Source organism: Mauremys reevesii, linkage group 24 (assembly GCF_016161935.1).
Source record: "Mauremys reevesii isolate NIE-2019 linkage group 24, ASM1616193v1, whole genome shotgun sequence".
Lineage (NCBI taxonomy): Eukaryota > Metazoa > Chordata > Testudines > Geoemydidae > Mauremys > Mauremys reevesii.
In genome coordinates this window covers 17,097,787-17,117,745 of record NC_052646.1, presented here as the reverse complement: position 1 = coordinate 17,117,745, position 19,959 = coordinate 17,097,787, and the positions used below count along the sequence as shown (strand labels likewise).

General features: G+C 55.3%; 1 protein-coding gene and 1 gene segment (V, D, J or C); both read right to left on the bottom strand.

Annotated features, from left to right (window-relative positions):
- Positions 1–9,183: 9,183 nt before the first annotated feature.
- LOC120390324 lies at positions 9,184–10,356 on the bottom strand. The segment is given in 2 exon segments: positions 9,184–10,121; positions 10,215–10,356. Coding segments are annotated over 2 exon segments (423 nt in total).
- A 4,606-nt stretch (positions 10,357–14,962) lies between these two features.
- Positions 14,963–15,904, bottom strand: LOC120390559 (chemokine-like receptor 1). Its single transcript, XM_039513291.1, has one exon. It carries the CDS (start codon positions 15,902–15,904, stop codon positions 14,963–14,965), a length of 942 nt encoding a protein of 313 aa, XP_039369225.1.
- Positions 15,905–19,959: the final 4,055 nt, after the last annotated feature.

Sequence of the window (19,959 nt, the reverse complement as noted above, 5' to 3'; positions counted from 1 at the left end):
ATGGAACGTGGCGACGGTGAACGCGGTGGGGGGAGGGGAACAGAACGTTGGCCGAGGGGCGGGAGGGAGGCTGGAGACATTGGGAACCCGCTGGAGCTGAGGGGATGGAACGTCGGGAGCCCCGATGGAACGTGGAGACAATCCGGGGGAGGGGCGGGAATAGAACGTTGCGACGATCGGGGTGGGGGTGGATGGCGGAAGGAACGTTGGGGGGTGGAATATTCCCCCGATCGAACGTTACAGCAAGGGCGGAAGGACGGGACAGAAGGTTGCGACGATCCGTGGCAGGCGGGGGGGGGGGCGTGGAACGTTGGGAGCCCCCAGTGGAACCCTGCGACAGTCTAGTGGTGTCGGGAGGGCGGGGGTGGAACCTTGCAACATGGTGGCGGCGGGAGAGACCCACGCGGGATCGAGGGCTCACAACCTGCCCCCCCTCCCCGCGCACCTACGCGATCGCTCAAGCGGGCTGGCGTCGGCTGCTGCTGGAAGCGTGACTCGCCCCCCCAACAGGAGGGGGAAGGGGTCAGTGCGTGTTTCACCGGGCTTTGCCCCCACCCAGGCCCTGGGCCTGTCCCGCTGCACCTGGTGGTCAGGTTTGACCCCCAATGCCCCAGTGCGGTGCTAGGGGGCGGGGTGGAGCTCTCCCTTGTCAATCAGGGCTGGCCCCAATGTTCCAGCGGCACTGGGGGGTGCTGTGCTGCAGGGGGTGGGGGCTCTCCCTGGGCAGTCCTGGCTGAGCTCAATGCCCCAGCGTGGTGTGGGGGGGTTGTGGAGCCACGCTCTGGGATACCTTTTTTTCTCTTCGCTCTACGTCTCCAGCTAAACTTCAGCATGAATTACTCCGTCCTACTTCTCCAAAGCCTCCTGGATCAAGCTGTCTTCACTTCCTGTCCTAAATGGCTGGGTCTCCTTCACTTTGCTGTGTTAAAATCATCTGTACAAGCTCCCTATTACAGATTTACCCTGGAGAGCTCCCAGCCCTCGCTACCTTTCCAAGCAAACCACCCAGCTCAAATCTTCCAGGCCAGATTTCCAAACCAGCTCCCAACAGATTCTCCTGCTTTTCAGATCCCTTTGGAAACAATGAAGATGATCTAACAACTTATGTGGCTGCAACCCCCCCAGCATAACAAGAACCAGTGGCTGGACGTTAAAAGCCAGACAAATTCCAGCTGGAAATAAGGCACTGAGGGTGATTAACCTTTGAGACAAACTGCCTGGGGAAGTGTTGGTTGCTCCTCTCCATGGCTTCCAATCAAGCCTGGATGCCTTTTGAGATGTTATTGGAGTCGGTGCAGGGGGACCAGGGTGAACTCACTGGTCTGGGTTACAAGGAGGTCAGACTAAATGATGGAATGGTCCCTTCTGCGGTTGGACGGTCTGAAGCTGAATTTTGAACATGCAGATGAGTGACAATTTTGGTGGCTGCATCATCAAAACATTTACTGAATTTATCCTGCCTCCTGTGAGGTGGGGAAATACTAGCCCACTTTTATAGGTGGGGAAACTGAGGCCAAAAGAGATGCTGTGTTTTGCCCGGCTCACACAGGGAGTCATAGAGCCAGGAATTGATCCCCACTTCTGCCATCAGGCCAGCCTTCCCCAGTGACCCCTTGTGGTCGCTCTCAGCTGAGAGGCCAATGAGACTGATGGTCTGTCTCAGCCCAGGTCAGGCATGAGGCAATTACAGGGGAAGATTGCCTTGTGACTGGGTTTGAGTCCCAGCTCTGCTAGAAACGTTGGCAAGTCACCTCATTTGTGCCTTAGTTTCCCCCTCTCTAAAATGAGAATAATTTTGCCTTTGTCTAGACAGATTGTAAGCTCTTTGGAGAGGGTCTCTCACTGTGTGTCTGGGCAGCGCCTGGCACAACAGGGCTTTGATCTCAGCTGGGGCAGGGCCTGTCTCTCACTGTGTGTCTGGGCAGCGCCTGGCACAACAGGGCTCTGATCTCAGCTGGGGCAGGGCCTGTCTCTCACTGTGTGTCTGGGCAGCACCTGGCACAACAGGGCTCTGATCTCAGCTGGGGCAGGGCCTGTCTCTGGTTGTGTCTGGGCAGCGCCTGGCACAACAGGGTCCTGACTTCAGCTGGGGTTTCCAGCAATATATAAACAGTAGCAGTTTTGCCCTATGCTGGCCCTGTGTTAAAGATTCTGCCCTGGGCTCTTAAGCCCGGTACTTCTGATCAACTAGTATGTTCCCCTGTTTGCAATATGCGATATTAATACTTGCCAACAGCCACTACGTTTGCTCATTTAAAAGAAAACAGAAGGAATCAGATATCTCTGTGGAGCGATTGTTTCCTGTTCGCCCAGGGTGATGAACGTGGCTATTTATACCTGACGAGCTGCAGGTCGGTGGTCACTGTGCTAAATGTGTGCCAGGTCTGGGGCAGGCGGTTAAGGCGCTGGAGATCTGGGGATGGTGAAAGTATCGCGGCCCTTTGAAGTGAGGGATCAGGGGCCCAGCTCCCCCTGCAGAGGGTGTTCTGGGGGTCAGCATGCATTGGGGTGTCTCCCCATCCACCTACCCAGGCAGAAGAGTGGGCCATGCATCCGCTCAGAGCCATGGGCCCATCCGCCCTGGTATCCTCCCTGCCAGCCTGGATCGCACCAACAGCTCAGCTTATGCGCCATGCTCCTGTGCTGGGGAGCACTGGGGGCACCCACTGACTCAAAAAGCCCAAACGGTGCCATTCCGTCCTAGCCTTGCCATTGTAACCACTAGCGCTCCCTCTGCTGCGGAACAGAACCCAGGCGTCCTGATTCCCAGCCCCCAAGGCTGTCCACTTTAGCCTCGTGTGGGGCTAGAACCCAGGAATCCTGACGCCGAGGCCCCCACTGCTTGAACCACTAGAGCCTCCTACCCACACGAGCCCTATTGCATAGATGCTGCATAACCACCCGAAAGGCAGCCCCTGCCCTCGAAAGCTTCCAGGCCAGGACCACTGCTGGGAGCACATGGGCGTGGTGAGCAGGGTCTCAGCTGCCCACGCATTGGCAAGGTTTCTGAAGGCATCGTAGCAAAGGACAGTTGTTTGACGGTGGGGGTGGGTGCTGGTGTGGAGCCTCCCTTCCTCGTGGAGCTGTCAAGCCATCTGCTCTCCTCCAGCCTCGGCAGTAGAGGTTGTTTGTTAATCTGTCTAAATCCCTTTGGATTATTTGCTGGTTTGTGGCATTAGCGAGGGGTGGAATTGCCTCCTGCCTGGGCTTGCCTGACTGGCCCCTGAGCATCAGCCTTGGAGGGAAGGCAGAAGCCAAAGGACACGCTGAGGCGCCGAGAACCCAGGAATCTTGGGGCTCAGTAACATCGAGTTGCTGCGCTAACCCCCTCGACTCTGCTCCCCAACCACAGCTGGGAAGAGAACCCAGGCGTCCTGACTCCCAACCCTCAGCCACTGGATCCTACTCCCCTCCCACCGCTGGGAAGAGAACCCAGGCATCCTGACTCCCAACCCTCAGCCACTGGATCCTACTCTCCTCTCAGAGTTGGGAAGAGAACCCAGGCATCCTGACTTCCAGCCCTCAGCCACTGGATCCTACTCCCCTCCCACCGCTGGGAAGAGAACTCAGGCGTCCTGACTCCCAACCCTCAGCCACTGGATCCTACTCCCCTCCCACCGCTGGGAAGAGAACCCAGGCGTCCTGACTCCCAACCCTCAGCCACTGGATCCTACTCCCCTCCCACCGCTGGGAAGAGAACCCAGGCGTCCTGACTCCCAACCCTCAGCCACTGGATCCTACTCCCCTCTCAGAGCTGGGAAGAGAACCCAGGCGTCCTGACTCCCAACCCTCAGCCACTGGATCCTACTCCCCTCTCAGAGCTGGGAAGAGAACCCAGGCGTCCTGACTCCCAGCCCTCAGCCACTGGATCCCACTCCCCGGCCCCTCCCACAGCTGGGAAGAGAACCCAGGCGTCCTGACTCCCAACCCTCAGCCACTGGATCCTACTCCCCTCCCACCGCTGGGAAGAGAACCCAGGCATCCTGACTCCCAACCCTCAGCCACTGGATCCTACTCCCCTCCCACCGCTGGGAAGAGAACCCAGGCATCCTGACTTCCAGCCCTCAGCCACTGGATCCTACTCCCCTCCCACCGCTGGGAAGAGAACCCAGGCGTCCTGACTCCCAACCCTCAGCCACTGGATCTTACTCTCCTCCCACCGCTGGGAAGAGAACCCAGGCGTCCTGACTCCCAACCCTCAGCCACTGGATCCTACTCCCCTCCCACCGCTGGGAAGAGAACCCAGGCATCCTGACCTGCAGCCTCTCGTGCTCTAATCCCTGGTCCCCAGTCTCCTCCCATAGTGGGGCCTGGCTTCCAAGCCTCGGCTCGCTATTGCAGTTGAAAGAAAGAAGAGACTCCATTTGTTTTAGAAACAATCTCGCCTTTTCTATCTTTTGCCAGTAGGTGGCGAGGCAGCTGAGTGTAAAAAATAAAAGCGGCCCAGTGAGGGTTGGCCTGGGGCCAGCACAGAGAGGGGGGGCTTCCAGAGAGCTGCTCTGGGGAGACTGGGGCAGGGCCCGGAGGAGATCCATGTTCCAGGCAGTCACCTAGCGAGCAAGGCTGGGCCCCTGGTTAAACTGGGACTCGGAAGAGCTGAGTTCAAGTCATGCCTGGGCCACAGAATCCCTGTGTTGCCTTCAGCAAGCCCCTGCATCACTCTGTGCCTCAGTTTCCCATCTTTAACACGGGACCCAGACTGACCCTGGTTGTGCAGCACCCAGCACAGTGGGGCCCCCCCGGTGCAGGGATTGTCTCTTGCTGTGTCCGGGCAGCCCCTGTCCCGCCCCCGACTCTGTTGCTATTTTAATACAAAAATAATCCTTGGAATTATTCTCTTTGCTTAAAGAGAAGGAACAAAATGATTCAAAATAGGAAAAATGCAACAGAAATTGTCGAAGAGAGAATTAAAAAACCCCAACAGATCGAAAGGGTTAATGGAGACTTCTTGGCTGAGTACCACGTGGGGCCTTAAAAAGCCACCCAGTTCTCTGTTCTGTTTTCACATGGAAAATCTCAGGGCATTTTGGTAAGCACCGGGGTAAACTTTGCTCTGCAGCTGTGACATGGTATCCGTGTCCCACCCCAGAGACAGCTGCATTCCGCCCCAGTACTGGTGACCGAGCCCTGCGTGCCAGTGATGTGCAGCTGTTAAACACCAGGTGTCCCCCCCCACACCCCCCGAGCAGTGGCTGTATTTCTGCATTGGCTGGATCAGCCCTGTGCAGCTGCTAAGCGGCTGTTGCTGACCAGAGGTGGCTGCATGCGTCTGGCGCAAGGCAATAGCTGTGAAGAAACCAAATTGGCAGCTGAGCTTTCTGTCCATGCGCACGGATCACTGGACTCTGAATGCTGAGTGTGCGAGTGAACACGCTTACTCACAAAGCCGATCTGACGTGTTCCACCCAGCAGAAGGCATCGGCGGACACCCACGGGTCCCAAACATTAACAACCTGTGAACCCCTTTCACTAAAACGTCGTGTCTCACAAACCCCCTCCTAAACATTTGTTTTTATGACATGCTTATTACACACTATTTATTATTATTATTTATCATAAAAAACAAATGTCATATTTCCAAGATCACGGCTTTTATAATTTCTACTCGGGGAAAGGAGAAAATCCCTGGAAATATTCATTTTTAGGGGGAGGGATGGGGTCGGGGGGTGCGCGACTCAGAGGGGCTGGGCTCAGCGCGGGGGGTCAAGGCAGTGGGGGATGAGGTCATGGGGTGCCCGGCGCTGAGAAGCTGGGGTGGGGGAAGGTGATGGCGGGGAGCCTCTGACATTCTCGTGGGGCCTGCAGGACCAGGGCAAATTGCCCCACTTGCCCCCCCTCCCCCCCGGCGGCCGTGGTTGCTTTCACTTAATAGGATAAAGATTGCTTTCAAACCAACACAATTCTGTTATTAAAAGACAACAGCTGGAGGAGAGAGTAAAAAGAAAGAAATCATCAGCAGGGAGGGGGACGGGGGGAAGGGAAGGTCTCAAGAGTGGGAGGGGTCCCGGGACGGCTACAGATTTGTGTATGTCCCGGGATCACACCCAGCCTTCTCCTTTGGAGAACGATGCAGCGGGTGCAAACTGCAGCTGGCTGGGTGTTGAGTGCACTGGGTAGTGGGAGTCACAGGCGCCGACTCCGTGGGTGCTCCCGGGCTGGAGCACCATGGGGAAAAATTAGTGGGTGCTCTGCACCCACCGGCAGCCAAGCTCCCCGCCCTGCCTCACCTCCGCCTCTGCCTCCTCCCCTGAGCGTGCTGTGTCCCCGCTCCCCCGCCTACCTCCCAGCGCTTGCTGTCCCCAAACAGCTGTAGCGAGCTCCGGGAGGGAGGGGGGAGGAGGTGGGGTTGGGGCAGGGATTTGGGGAGACGTCCAATAGGGGCAGGGAGGGGGCGGAGTTGGGGCAGGGATTTGGGGAAGGGGTTGGAATGGGGGTGGAGTCGGGGCGGGGCCGGGGGGTTCGAGCACCCACCGGCGCTGGAAGAAGTTGGCGCCTGGGCTGGGAGTCCCCAGTGCTGGACCGTGAGGGGGGAGGAGTGGGATGCCGCGGGTAGAGAGTGGAGCCAGGAGGTCGATAACAGTGTGTTGGCCGGGGGGTGTGAGGGGCGCGTGGGAAAGAGATTTGCGACAGCGGCTGCAGGGGAGGGTGGGCACGGAGCTGCTCGGTTGGAAGAGCGAGGATCCCCTGCAGCGTGTCCGCTTGGCGCCCCATCACCGTTACGAGCTGCTCCCTGGTGTGCTGCGTTCTCCTCTCAGCCCCTCTTCTCCAGTGGGTCTCAAACGTTCACACTGGTGACCCCGTTCACACAGCAAGCCCCTGAGTGCGACCCCCCCCAGCAATGAAAACACCTTTAAATATATTGAACACCCTTAGAAATGGTGGAGGCAAAGTGAGGTTTGAGGTGGAGGCTGACAGCTCACGACCCCCCCACATAATAACCTCGTGACCCGCTGAGGGGTTCCCAACCCCAGTTTGAGATCTGCTGTCCCACTACTCCTGTGTCCTGGCGGTGGAGGGCATCATAACCTCACAGCGAAAATCCTCCTCAGATCTTGGCTGCTTTAGAATCATAGATTAGTAGGGTTGGCAGGGACCTCAGGAGATCATTTTGTCCCACCCCCTGCTCAAAGCAGGACCAAACCCCAGATGGCCCCCCCCAAAGGATTGAACTCACAACCCTGAATTTAGCAGGCCACTGCTCAAACCACTGAACTATCTCTCCCCACTTTCTAATTCTGTGCAGCCGCTCTGCTGCCAGTAAGGAATCTGGCCCCCCAAGGTCATCTCTGTGAGGCTTAAACACAACATTTCACAGAAGCAGCGTTGTTTGCAATGCAGACAACACTGATTCAGTGCTTTAAAACACAGCCAGGACGCACACGCCTGTCACTGACCGCCCGACCCCCGGCACATGAGCCACAAGACCCCAAAATGGTGAATAGCCGCAGGGGCAAGGGGGGGGGGGACATCACTCTTCCCGGACCCTGCTGTACACTGGGCACGGGGCTCTTGGGAGAGCCAGCACCGTAGGGGGGCTGATAGTCATTCCTGTCCCCACACTTTCCACAGGCTGTTCGTTATGGAAGAGATCTCGCTGCTGAGGGTGAGCAGGGAATCAAGGGAGGGTTTTCTCTCAGCCTGCGGCTCCCCAGCCCCTATGCGGCTCACCTGTGTGCAGCAGTGGTCCCCCAAGGGTGATGGCAGTGACAGGTTGACAATGGCACCAGTGGCGCCATGGAGCCAGGCCCATGCTCAGAGGGGCCCCAGCCTGCTCCACTTGCCCTGCACCCCGAGACCCCGCTGGCTCCCCCCACCCACCACTTCCTCCTCTGTCCGAGGGCTCCTCTCCATCCCCAGCTCCTCTCTGCCCCTGGCTGGACCCCAGAGCCCCTCCGGCTCTGGGTATGGCCTGTGTCCCCAGAGCTGAGCTGCCTGGGACTGGCGCAGAAGCCTGGCCAGTCTGAGCCAGGTGTGTGTAGGGGGGGTGACAGTGGGGGGGCTTGGCTGGGCCCCTCCAGGCAAGAGGGGCCTGAGGGAGCCCGGGCGGAGCAGGCCCTGGCCTGGCTGATCGCGGCACTCCCGAGGGGCCGGAGCGATTCCCCGCCCCGGGACTAGCCCTGGCTGCGCTGCCGGCTCAGCCCGTCGGACACAGTCACCTCCCAGCAGGGCCGGTGAGTGCGGCCAGGAGGCCGGGGTGGGGAATGGGTCTCTGGGGGGTGATGGGCTGAGGTGACGGGGAAGATTTATGTGTGTTGGGCACTAGGGAATGGAGCTCCTGTGCGGGGTGCTGGGCAGTTGCGGTGGGCAGGGCCGTCCTTAGGGCAACGGAAAATTTGGGCCACCACCGGGACAGCAGGTCAGGGCGGGTCGGCGCCCACACACCCAGCGCGCGCTGCAGTCTCCTTAGGCAGGGGCCGTATTCCCAGCGCCGAATGCACCGGCGGGCGCATTGTGCGTCAGGGAGAGGGTACAGTCCATTAGTCACGCGACTGCCCCCAATGCCCCGAGTGCCAGCCCTGGGCTGAGTGATGTCACCGAGGGCTGAGGGGCGGGTCTATCTCCATGGGGACTCCAGGACATCGTGGAACTTTATTGTGGGTTGGGACGTCTCAGCTCAACCCACTGACACCAGCGCAGAGCCCGGGCAGGGATTTCCCAATGGCGGGTGGGTGGAAACAATCCACGAGCCGCTTTGGAAAGTCCCAGCGGTGCCACGTTCCCAGGCTCAGCGGCGTGGGGTTTATTCGGGCTCTGGGTAAGCTCTGCCCCACAGCCCCGCCCGGACGCGGAATGGCTCCTTTCCATACCCCAGCCTCCATTCTCTGCCTCAGTCCCGCCTCTCTGAACCAGGGGCTGTGAGAGTTCCCCGGCCTCACCGTGGGGGGGTTGTGGGGATAGAGGCAATAACCGCTTGTGAAGGGGGCAGACACCAGGCGAGGGGCCCCACATCGGTTATAATGAACCAATCACCTTCCGCTGCGTTTTGCAATAAAGGTCCCGGTTTGCTGAAAGGCCCAGAGCCGCCCTGGTGTCAGTCAGGAGTAACTCGCGGACACTGAAAGCAGTTGCAGCGACTTTACACTAGCGCAGGGTTTGACCCCATGAGGAATTTGCTCCATCCATTGGGTGTGAGGCAAACCCCAATGAGGGCAGGGGATGAACCCTATTGACTCTGACGGGCACTGGATCAGTCCCGCAATGCGCTTGTCTCCTGTACACTGGCAGGGGCTGTCCTGTGAGTCTGACACCGCGACGGGCCCTGGGAGAGCCAACGTGCCAGGTCTCGGAGGGGAGAGTGACGCAAAACCAGACCCACTCCGGATTGGGGTTCCCCCATAAAGGGAGGGACCTGCGCACCACAGGCTCAGGGGGGCTCTGGGAAGGAAAGGGAGACACTGACGGCAGAAAGAACGAGGACCCCTTGTGGCACCTTAGAGACTAACAAATTTAATTGGGCATAAGCTTTCGTGGGCTAAAACCCACTTGATCAGATGCACGCAGTGGAAAATACAGTAGCGAGAGAGATATGCAGAGAACAAGAAAAGATGGAGGTTGCCTTACCAACTCTAATGAGAGAAATCAATTAAGGTGAGCTATTATCAGTAGGAGAAAAAAAAAACTTTTGTAGTGATCATCAGGATGGCCCATTTCAAACAGTTGACAAGAAGATGTGCGTAACCGTAGGGTGAATGTAACACAAACGGTAGGTTTGTGTTACATTCACCCAGTTGCCAGGTCTCCTGTCTAAGCCCGAAGCGGGGTGACTGTCACTGCTGCCCCCACGTGGCTGCTGGGAGAAGGGGGTGTCACTGTGCCTTTCTCACAGTAATAGACGGCAGAGTCCTCGAGTTTCAGGTAGGACATTTGCAGATACAGCTCATTCTTGTAATTATCCCTGGAGATGGTGAATCGGCCTTTCACTGAATTATGGTACCGTGTCTCGCTCCCATCGGGGTTTATAGAACTGACCCATTCTAGTTCCTTTCCTGGAGCCTGTCGGAGCCAGCTCATGTAGGAATCCCTGAAGGTGAACCCGGAGATTTTGCAGGTGAGGAAGAGAGACTCTCCAGGGCTTTTCACCCCCCCTCCGGACTCCACCAGCTTGACCTGGGACCGGACACCTGAGAATAAAGACAGGCCATTACTATCACTATAGAAATAGCGATAACACAATATTCCTCTAACTCTGCAGTTATTCAGAGGGAGGAACGTACCTTCTAAAGCTGCTGCCACGAAACTTAAAAGGAGCAAAAATCTCATTTTTCCTGGTGCTGGAGCGGAAAGTTCTCAGGCGACTGGCTGGTAACTGCTCAGACCCAGGAGGCTGCGAATCGGGTCTCCGGGTGCAGCCTGGGCAGAGAGAGGCACAGATTTAAAGAGGAAACCGTCTCCCTCATTTGCATGCCCCGCCTTGTACAAGACACACTGTCCTCCTGCCAGTGATCTGATTGACTCGCCCCAGAGGGAGGGGACTGTTGTCCCCTTACTGACATTCAGTGGGGTGTTTTGCTTGGCCAGCTCCCAGCACTAAAAGAATGGGGAGAGGCCAGTGCTCCAGGTCAGCCTCAGTCAGCCTCTGAGCAGGATGGACAGGGCGGGCAGGCTGATCAGGGAGTCAGGAGGCCGGGGGGTCCCGTCCTCCCTGTGAGCTGGAGTTGCCTGGCTCAGACAGAGTGGGGTCGAGCTAAGGAGGGAGCAGGGGCCCGAGCTGAGCTGGGGAGCAGGGCCGGGCCGGCCAGAGGGACCAGAAAAGCAGAAGCAGCAGAGCTGGGAGCAGAGTCACAGAGACCCAGCCACCATGTCAGGGTTCACTCTGAACTCTGGGGTACAGATGTGGGGACCTCCATGAAAGACCCCCTAAGCTTATTTCTACCAGCTTAGGTTAAAAACTTCCCCAAGGCACAAATCCTTCCTTGTCCTTGGGTGGGTACTGCTGCCACCACCAAGTGAGTTAGACAAAGATTCAAGGAAAAGGACCACTTGGAGTGTGCACATGTGTGGGGCCCAGCTGCTCCCTGCCCCCCTCATTGAAGCAGGTGTGCAGGGTTACTGCCCTGGGAACTGCAGGGCACCAGGGGCCATGGGGCTGGCTGGAGGCAGGGCAGGGGCTGGCTGGAGGTAGGGTCTGGCTGCAGGCAGGGCAGGGGGTGCGGGGCTGGCTGGAGACAGGGGTGTGTGGGGTGGGCTGGCTGGCTTCAGGCAGGGCCGCAGGGGGGTGCGGCAGGGGTTGGCAGGGCTGGAGACAGAAGAGTGGAGGACTGGTGCGGGCGGGGTTGTGGGGCTGGCTGGAGACGAGCTGGTGGGGGCAGGGCAGGGGGTGCAGCCGGGGCTGGCTGCGGGCAGGGGGTGTGGGGCTGGCTGGAGACGAGCTGGCTGCGGGCAGGGCAGGGGGTGCAGGGCTGGTGTGCGCAGAGGTGTGTTGGGGCTGGCTGGCTTCGGGCAGGGCTGTGGGGTGTGTGGCAGGGGTTGTCTGGAGACAGGGCAGGGGGTGCGGCAGGGGCTGGCTGTGGGCAGGGGGTGCAGGGCTGGCTGCAGGGAGGGCAGGGTGGGCAGGGCTGCTGTGGGCAGGACAGGGGGTGCAAGGCCGGTGCGGGCAGGGGGTGCGGGGCTGGAAGCAGGGCACGGGGTGCAGCAGGGGCTGGCTGCAGGCAGGGGTGCAGGGCTTGCTGGAGACAGGGGCTGGCTGTGGGCAGGGCACGGGGTGCAGGGCTGGTGCAGGCAGGCGGTGCGGGGCTGGAAGCAGGGCACGGGGTGCAGCAGGGGCTGGCTGCGGGCAGGGGGTGCAGGGCTGTCTGGAGACAGGGGCTGGCTGTGGGCAGGGCAGGGGGTGCAGGGCTGGTGCGGGCAGGCGGTGCGGGGCTGGAAGCAGGGCACGGGGTGCAGCAGGGGCTGGCTGCGGGCAGGGGGTGCAGGGCTGTCTGGAGACAGGGGCTGGCTGTGGGCAGGGCAGGGGGTGCAGGGCTGGTGCGGGCAATGGGTGCAGCAAAGGCAGCTGGAGCTCCGGCCCTTTAAATAGACCCTGCTTTTGGACAGGTGCCAACCAGGTTATTTGAGTTTCTTAGCCCTTTACAGGTAAAGGAGGGATTTCATGCTCCCCTGAGCTGTATGTTTATGACACTTCCCCAGTCCCCACGCCCACAGTTTCTGCTAACTAATCAAATATCCCAGCCCTCGCCCTGCAGCCGCTCAATTTCTCCCGGGCCCTACGAGCTGTTCCCTTGAAGGGGCAGTGAGTCTGATCTTACCCTGCTCTCTCAAGCCCAGCATCTTGCGCCACTGGCTCTGTCCAGTAGAACCAACAAGTCTGTCTTCACCCTCCCATTATTGCCCAGACTTTGTAGCCGACAACTCCTGCCACTTTATTGTCTCGTTGAAGTAATGAACATTTCTTCTTTCCCTCTGTGAAAGGCCTGCCCCCCAGCCCCCCCCACTGGAGATGTGTCTACCATAGGTGAAGATATGGGCCCCCCATAGCTGAAATATCTGAAGCATGGGGCAGGGGTCGCTTGCTAAGGAGTGGGTGGATCGGCTTATGTGGCCTGCATCTTGCAGGAGGTCAGACTAGATGATCATAATGGTCCCTTCTGATCTTGAATTCTATGATTCTATGATTCTATATCCTTAACCTCCAAAACCCCTGCAAGGAAGGGCAGGGCTCTTATCCTTCTCTTACCGATGGGAAACTGTGGCACAACGCTTTCATGCAGGAGCTCTTCTGAAAACACACCCACACCTGTTCTCCCTGTCTGTCCTTGTTCATCTCTGGCAGGCACCGATCTCACGCTGATAAGAGCCATGGGTTCTGCTTCCTCCTCTTAATGACTGACTGTTCCCAGTCTTAAAAACCAAGTGAACTGTGCAATCGATAAACAATAGGAGCCTCTTTAGAGTCTGACCGGGCACTACCTCCGAACAAGAACTTTAGCTGTTTGTCATTCAGAGATGGTGATATAACAAGTATCATCCACGTCAGCCAGAAAGGGCATTTCTTCGCATAGGTCACTCACCCTAAAATACCTTGGTGTAGGAGGTTCTCAGGGTCACTCCTGCTGAGTCCCCACTGTTCAGGGAAACGTCTCTCCAGATTCTAGCAGGCTGTGCAGCTCCTGGTACTCTAAGGCTTGAGGTACACGACTGAACCCCAAGTACCAGCCTTTTCAGTACTTACCTGGTTATTCCCTGTGGATCTGTGTGGCACAGAGCTGGGTGGTGTCACCAAGTAGCCCAGGGAATTCCCATACCGGATCAGATTATGGTTATTATTTAACATCTGTACGATGGTAGCGACTAGGAGGCAGATGAGATCAGGACCCTGTTGTGTCAGGTGATACACACACAAATGGTGAGAGACAGTCCCAGCCCCAGGTGAGATCACGGCCCTGTGGTGCCGCGTGCTGGTGGGGATGTTAGCGGAGGTACAACCACAAGTGGTTTGTAGCATGAGGACATGGTCTGGTTACATTAACATGGGCACAGAGAGAGATTCCTTGGGAGGCGGAAGGATGAAGTAGGGGCCCTGGTACGGGAGGGGATAGATGTAGAGGGGCTAACGAGGGAGCTGAGAGGAAGACACCAAAGTTGTATTTCCAGGTCTGGGAGGGAAGTTGTGTCTCCTCGTTTAGAGTCGGAGGGGGCGGGGGGCTGAGAGTCGGGACTCCTGGGTCCCATCCGCAGCTGGAGGAGGGGATTTGGGTCTGCAGGGTTCGAGCAGGGGAAGTGGGTAGAAAGGATTTGGTTCCCAGCGCTGCCATTGCCTGGCGTTCGGACAAGTCAGCTTCCTTTCCCACCGCACACAGGCATGAAGACTGAGCTAACGGCTGCCTACAATGTGCTCCAAGTGCCACCGAAGACAGGGGAAGAGAAGAGCAAACCACCCTCACTATTCAACTGCATTATGTGTGGCCCACTGTACGAGAAAGCAAAACCGCCAGCCGTACCCACCACTGCAGGATAAAGCAAAACCGCCAGCCGTACCCACCACTGCAGGATAAAGCAACCTCGCTCTGAGCACTGGCACAGGGGAACACGGACCCAGTGTCACCGCGGCTTCCTGCTGGAGAGACAGTCTGGGCTCCCACGGTCCTTGTGGCTGCTGCTCAGTAGTTTCATCGGGTGCTCCTGACTCCCACCAGCCCCCCACCACCACTAGACCCCTTTCCCCTCAGAGTTGTGGGGTAGAACCCAGGAGTCCTGACTCCCCGGCCCTCAGCTCATCTGGTCCAGCTCTTGTCCTTGAACTGCTCTGTGGGCTGGGCTTTGAGCCTCACGTCCCCTCACATGGGCGGGGGAAGCTGCAGGATCAGACTCTGGGACACTGGAATTTGTTCCCTTCTAGCCACCAGGTGGCCACCCCATCCGAAGCACAAGGGCTGCTGCTCAGACCGACCATCCCCAACACAGAGCCACTGCCAATTATTTAAAATGAGAGCGTCACGGGGAGAAAATCCCTTTATTGGCAAAAGAAAATCCCCCCAGCTGTTCTGTGAGGCTGTTAGATGTCGACACTGAGCCTAGAATATCAGCAGGGACACGAACACCAGAGAATGCTACAGACCAGCCTTTTAGTGGCACGATAGCAAAGCATCCTGAGCAAGGTCTGATCCAGTCCCCACTGATAGCGGTGGGAAGCCGCCCGTCGGCTCAGGCCTGTGGTGAAGTGCCCCAAGCTCTGCAGGCCCAGCCATTCCTTGTGAAAAATATTGGTCATGAATTTCGATCCCTTTTTGTGTAGTGATCCCCCTCCCCCAGCACGTGCCATCAGCAGGGATTGAACCTAGAACGTTCAGCACCACACTTTAAGCACAGAGGTTAAGGAGCAGCTAAGTGCATTAGCAGTAGTAGGCTGTCATCTTCTTGTACAGTTCAGTTACTATAGGGGGACACAACACACTTAGGAAGCTCGTTATCTGGAGCTAGCGTATACTTCGTGAATGGATCCCATCTCCCCGTGAACATTTCTCCCCTATTCAGCCGGCTCTCCTGCCAAGTGCACAGCATTTTGGTAGTTACATGCATTTTCCCTGGAGCCCATGAACTCCTGGCCCATGGAAAGGAAGACGATGGGAGTGAGGCAGCTGTGCAAATAGAGCAGGCCATTGGCAAAGAGGATGCCTATGTCCAGGGATTTTTCCATCACTGAATGTAGTGCATCACCTGAGACCCGCAGGAAGTAAAAGACGTGATATGGGAGCCAGCAGAGGTAGAAGATCAGGATCAAGGCAAGGTGGACATTGAGGGGCTTCCTGGACTGAGTGAGATGGCTTGTTCTCAGTTTGGGAGCTAGAAGAATGTAGAAGGTGATGATCAAGGCTAATGGGACCAGGAACCCAACCAGGAAGTGGATAGCAACACGGGCCATCATCCTTCGTTTTCTCAGCAAAAGGTTCTCTTGGACACTTGTCAGATTGCCAGAGATGATGTTCCACTCTGAAGATGAGCTCATGGAATCCCAGAGATCACAGGACTGCAAGCTCAATGCAAGGGATAGGATCCATATGGCCAGAATAACCAAAGAAGCCAGGCGGGGCGACCTGTGGTTCCGGGACCACACAGGGTAGGCCATGGAGATGCAGTGGTCGGCGTTGATGACAGTGAGGAGGAAAACCCTAGTGAACATGTTGAGCGAGGTGACAATAATGGTCAACTTATACATCACGCTGCCCAAGGACCAATGAAAACCCAGGGTTGTATAGATAACTCTGAAGGGTAGGAAGGAGGTGAAGATGAAGTCAGCAATGGCCATGTTAAGGAACCACATAGGAGTGACTGTCTTCTTCACCTGGAAGTCAGTGATGAGGATGATCCAGCCATTTCCCACCATGCCCAAAAGGAAGGCCAGGCTATAGGCCACCATGAAGATTATGTGAGTCACGTCCAGAACGGGATTATGAATAAGTGCTGCCATCTAGGTGTGGGTTCAGGCGGTGCAGATCTTGTACTGACCAAACAAAGAACAAATGTCATGTCTCTGGAAGCTTATCTTGATGAGGATAAAAGGTCAGGCCCACTGGAACAATTTGTATAGTGGGGGTGCTGACAGCCATTGCCCCAAACTATAACCCTGTTTATGATGGAAACCACTTCAAGCCCCAGAGAGTGCAGCAGCATCCCTAGGACCTATGTAAAAGCTAGAGTCTGCAAATACATTTCTTAGAATGCGCATTGATTAGCTAATCAAACGTGGAAATTTTTCATTAAAATGATTTTTCAAGGACAAATAGTGTTTTAGTTGAAATCGAAATATCTAGAAAAAAACCTGCTGATTTTGATAAAATTTCCTTTTGAAAAACAAAACAAAGTGAAGCATTTCAACATTTTCAGAATGGAGTATTTTAATTTTTTATTTAAAAATGAAATTCATTATTTTGCATATAAAATGTTGACATTTTAAAAAGTTGAAACAAAAGATTTCAAATGACCTAGATCAAAAAAAGAATTTAGAATTTTCTTTCATGGGAAATATTGAATGTTTTTGTGTTTCAATTGAGACTGGAATTCTTTTTAATAATCCTGAGAAATGAAATATTTGGTTCCTGTCCAGTTCAACTAGCTAATATGTTCTAAAATCATTCCACAATATATCTTCATCCATACCATCCTAATGAAGGCAAGTGGCTACAGGATTTCTAAGCATCTCACAAGCTACTGAGGAAATATATAAACTCCCCTCTGCATCCCAGGACCAGGCAGAGCTCTGAGAGGTTCAAATTTTCAGAGCAATTGGCACCAACATTTTAAACTCAAGTTTGCTAAAATAAACCCCAGTCCTGTGGATTTCATCAGGGCTTCTCAATCTTTTTCACAGAATGAGCCACAGTTTAAGAGAGACTGTCTCATAGACACCTCCCTGCCCATTGGCCATTTCCAGGTGAAAACGCCTCCCCTTCCATCTCCACTTTCATTCCCATTCACTTGATACCTGACATCTCATTCCCCATTGCCCAGCCACCACCGTCCCCACCCTCCAAGCCTCCATCTACCCTCCCGTTTCCCTTTACCCAGTCCCACCTCCCCTCACATTCCCCCTCAGCACACCTTGCCTCCCCTCCCATTCCCTCTTGCCTGACCCCACTTGCCCTCTGGCTGCCGCTTGACTGCCTCCCATCTCCCCACCTGGTCTCCAACACCCAACCCTGTCTCCCTTCCCATTTCCAATCCCCAAGCCCTGCGTGCCCTCCTGTTCCCCACTGCCTTGCCGTCCCCACTCTCCCATTCATGGCCTCATAATATCACTGTGGCAACTACAGAAATTGCTCACCGACCAAATACTGTTCAGAAAACATTTCATGTGTCTCTGGCTCCTGTTACCATAAGACGGGTCAGCAACACGTAATCAGCCAGCTCCCTATAGACCACCAGGGGACGGGGCCTATTCCCAGTACTGATCCAGCCTCTGATGTCCTGAGGCAGGGTTGAGGGGTTTGGTACTTTCTTACCTGCGTGTTGGCGGGATGTGACTTCTAAGGGTTAATCTCTGTCCAGGGCCAGGTCCCTGACACAGACGCTGCAGTCTGCACAGACTGACTCTGCCCGGGGCAGGAAGCTCTTCTTTTGTGGGTTTCTTAAAGGGAAGGAAGGGGCGTTCGTGACTGAAAGGTGCGAAGGGATTGGTTTTGATGGTCTCTCCTGAGTGTGACGGACAGGCAGATGTCCTGCGATTGTGGGCTTCTAAAGATTCCTTAACGCTCACATTTCCTCTGTTGTGTGGAATGCTGAGCCCCTGCTGTAACCACTAAACACTGTATCCCTCCCAGGGTCAGGGAAAAAACCCAGGAGTCCTGTCTCCCAGGCCCCCTGCTCCAACCCACTAGACCTCACTTCCCTCCCAGCAGGGGACTGCGCAGAAATTTACCTTTGACCCCTTTTTTTGCAATCACACCTGCCCAGGCCCCGGCAGGAGCTCACTCTTCCCTCCCTCCCTCCAAGCACAGCCCCAGGGCTGGATGAGTTCTGTGCCCCTGACGATTATTGGGGGGTGGGGGGGGAGTGCCCCTGCTTACCCCTCCTTGTGCGCACTCCTGCCTCCCCCAGTTGGGAGTAGAACCCAGGACTTCCTGTTTTAACCTACTAGATTCTACACCCTGCGAGGCACTGAGAATAGGACCCAGGCATCCTGACTCCCAGCCCCACATCTCTCCCCCGACTGAAGACTGTAAAGCTTTTTAAAAGATCATTTCTGATTGGTCTATAACTTATGGGCTTGATGCAGAAATGATGGGTGAGGCTCTTTGGCCCGTGTTACGCACGAGGCCAGACTAGATGATCCTAATGGTCCTTTCTGTCCTTAAAAAGCTGTGAATCTATTAACCACTAGGCCCCACTTTCCCCCACCACTGGGAATAGAACGCAGGTGTCCTGGTTTACAATCTCACCGCTCTAACTCACTAGATTACATCCATTAGTCCAAGAATCGCTTGAGGATTGACACAGAAGATACAGAACTGGATTGGGATATTCAAGACTAGTTCGAATTAGGCTGTTGCACAAATCGTGCTCAGGATCCATAGGGTCAACAGAGAAACATTCCCTGTGAAGAGCTCTTGCTTCCAGGGAGATCTATGGAGAAAGAGCGCTGGGATGAAAAGGGGCAACCGGTGAGAGGAATTCTGAGATGGACTGGAAAGAGAAACCTCTGCAGCCATTTGTGGGACGAGGACAGCCAGCAAAGCAACCATGTAGATGCACAGAGTACAAACTGGGTCTCAGGAGGACATTCCTGGAGAAGACTCAGCATATCACAAGTTTCAAACACCGAGACCATACCTTGGAAGGACAAATGCCCAAGATTCTATTCCCATTGACTGGAAAGTTTTGCAGTGACAAGATAGGCATATGGGACACGTGATTCACTTCCTGGAGTCTGAATCATAGAATCTCAGGGTTGGAAGGGACCTCAGGAGGTCATCAAGGGTTGGAAGGACCTCAGGGAGGTCATGGTCAACCCCCAATGCCCTAGGCCCAGTCAGGGTGAGGAACTGAAGGAGAAATATAAGACCTGTCTAGATGTACGAGAAAGGCCAAAGTTTTTTGTGTCCAATGGAGTTTTGTACAGAAAGATTCAGAAAAGGGAAGATTTGGAATAGCTAGTGATTCCCTACACTCATTGAGACAGCATTAGAAGGAATCCATGAGAAGATATGCACCACGTGGGAATAGAAGGAACACTAGAGTTCGTTAGAGGTCAGTTTTATTGGCCTCAAATGACCCGAGCTGTAGAAAGGAAACGTCTGCAATCAGAACTCAATCCTCAGTCAGAGGAATTTGACCCAAACAAGAGGAGTCAACTTCATGAAGATCAACTGGAAGGGACACAAACCAGGGAAACTTCCCACCACAACAACATCTGTAGAGAGTTCTGCAGAGGTACCTATTGGATCTCACAGAACATGGAAAGTTAGAAGCCAACCAGTCCAATTTGGGGACCATCTCCCTCCTTGTTATTAATCCAAGGGCTGGAATGTAAGGAACCCTAGACTTTGGTTTCCTGACAAGGAAGCGTTTGGGAAAGAATCAAGATGCTGCCGTTCTTTTCAAGCGGTGATGGTGACACATGCTACGTGTTATGGAGACTGAGACCTCATCTCAGAAAGAAGATCGGCGAGCAGCAGGTTTGCTCTGCGTGCGCTAACGTGTAAAGGCTGTGTGAAAGCTTGTATTTAAATATAGAAGCAGCAAAGAGTCCGAAGAAGTGGGTATTCACCCACGAAGCTCATGCTGCTGCAAAATCTTCTAGTCTATAGGGCAGGACTCTTCTACAGAACTGCTTCTACAGAACTAGACTAACACGGCTACCCCTCTGATATTTAAATATATGCAACAGCACCAAAGTGGAGCGGCTGTAAAAGGGCTAGATTTAGTACCAAATAGCTTGTGTTTAAAAATTATTCAGAAGTATTCCAGATACTATTTGCAGGGTGTAGTGTTAGTTTATAAGAGATTGCACTGGACTCTCTCTCTCTC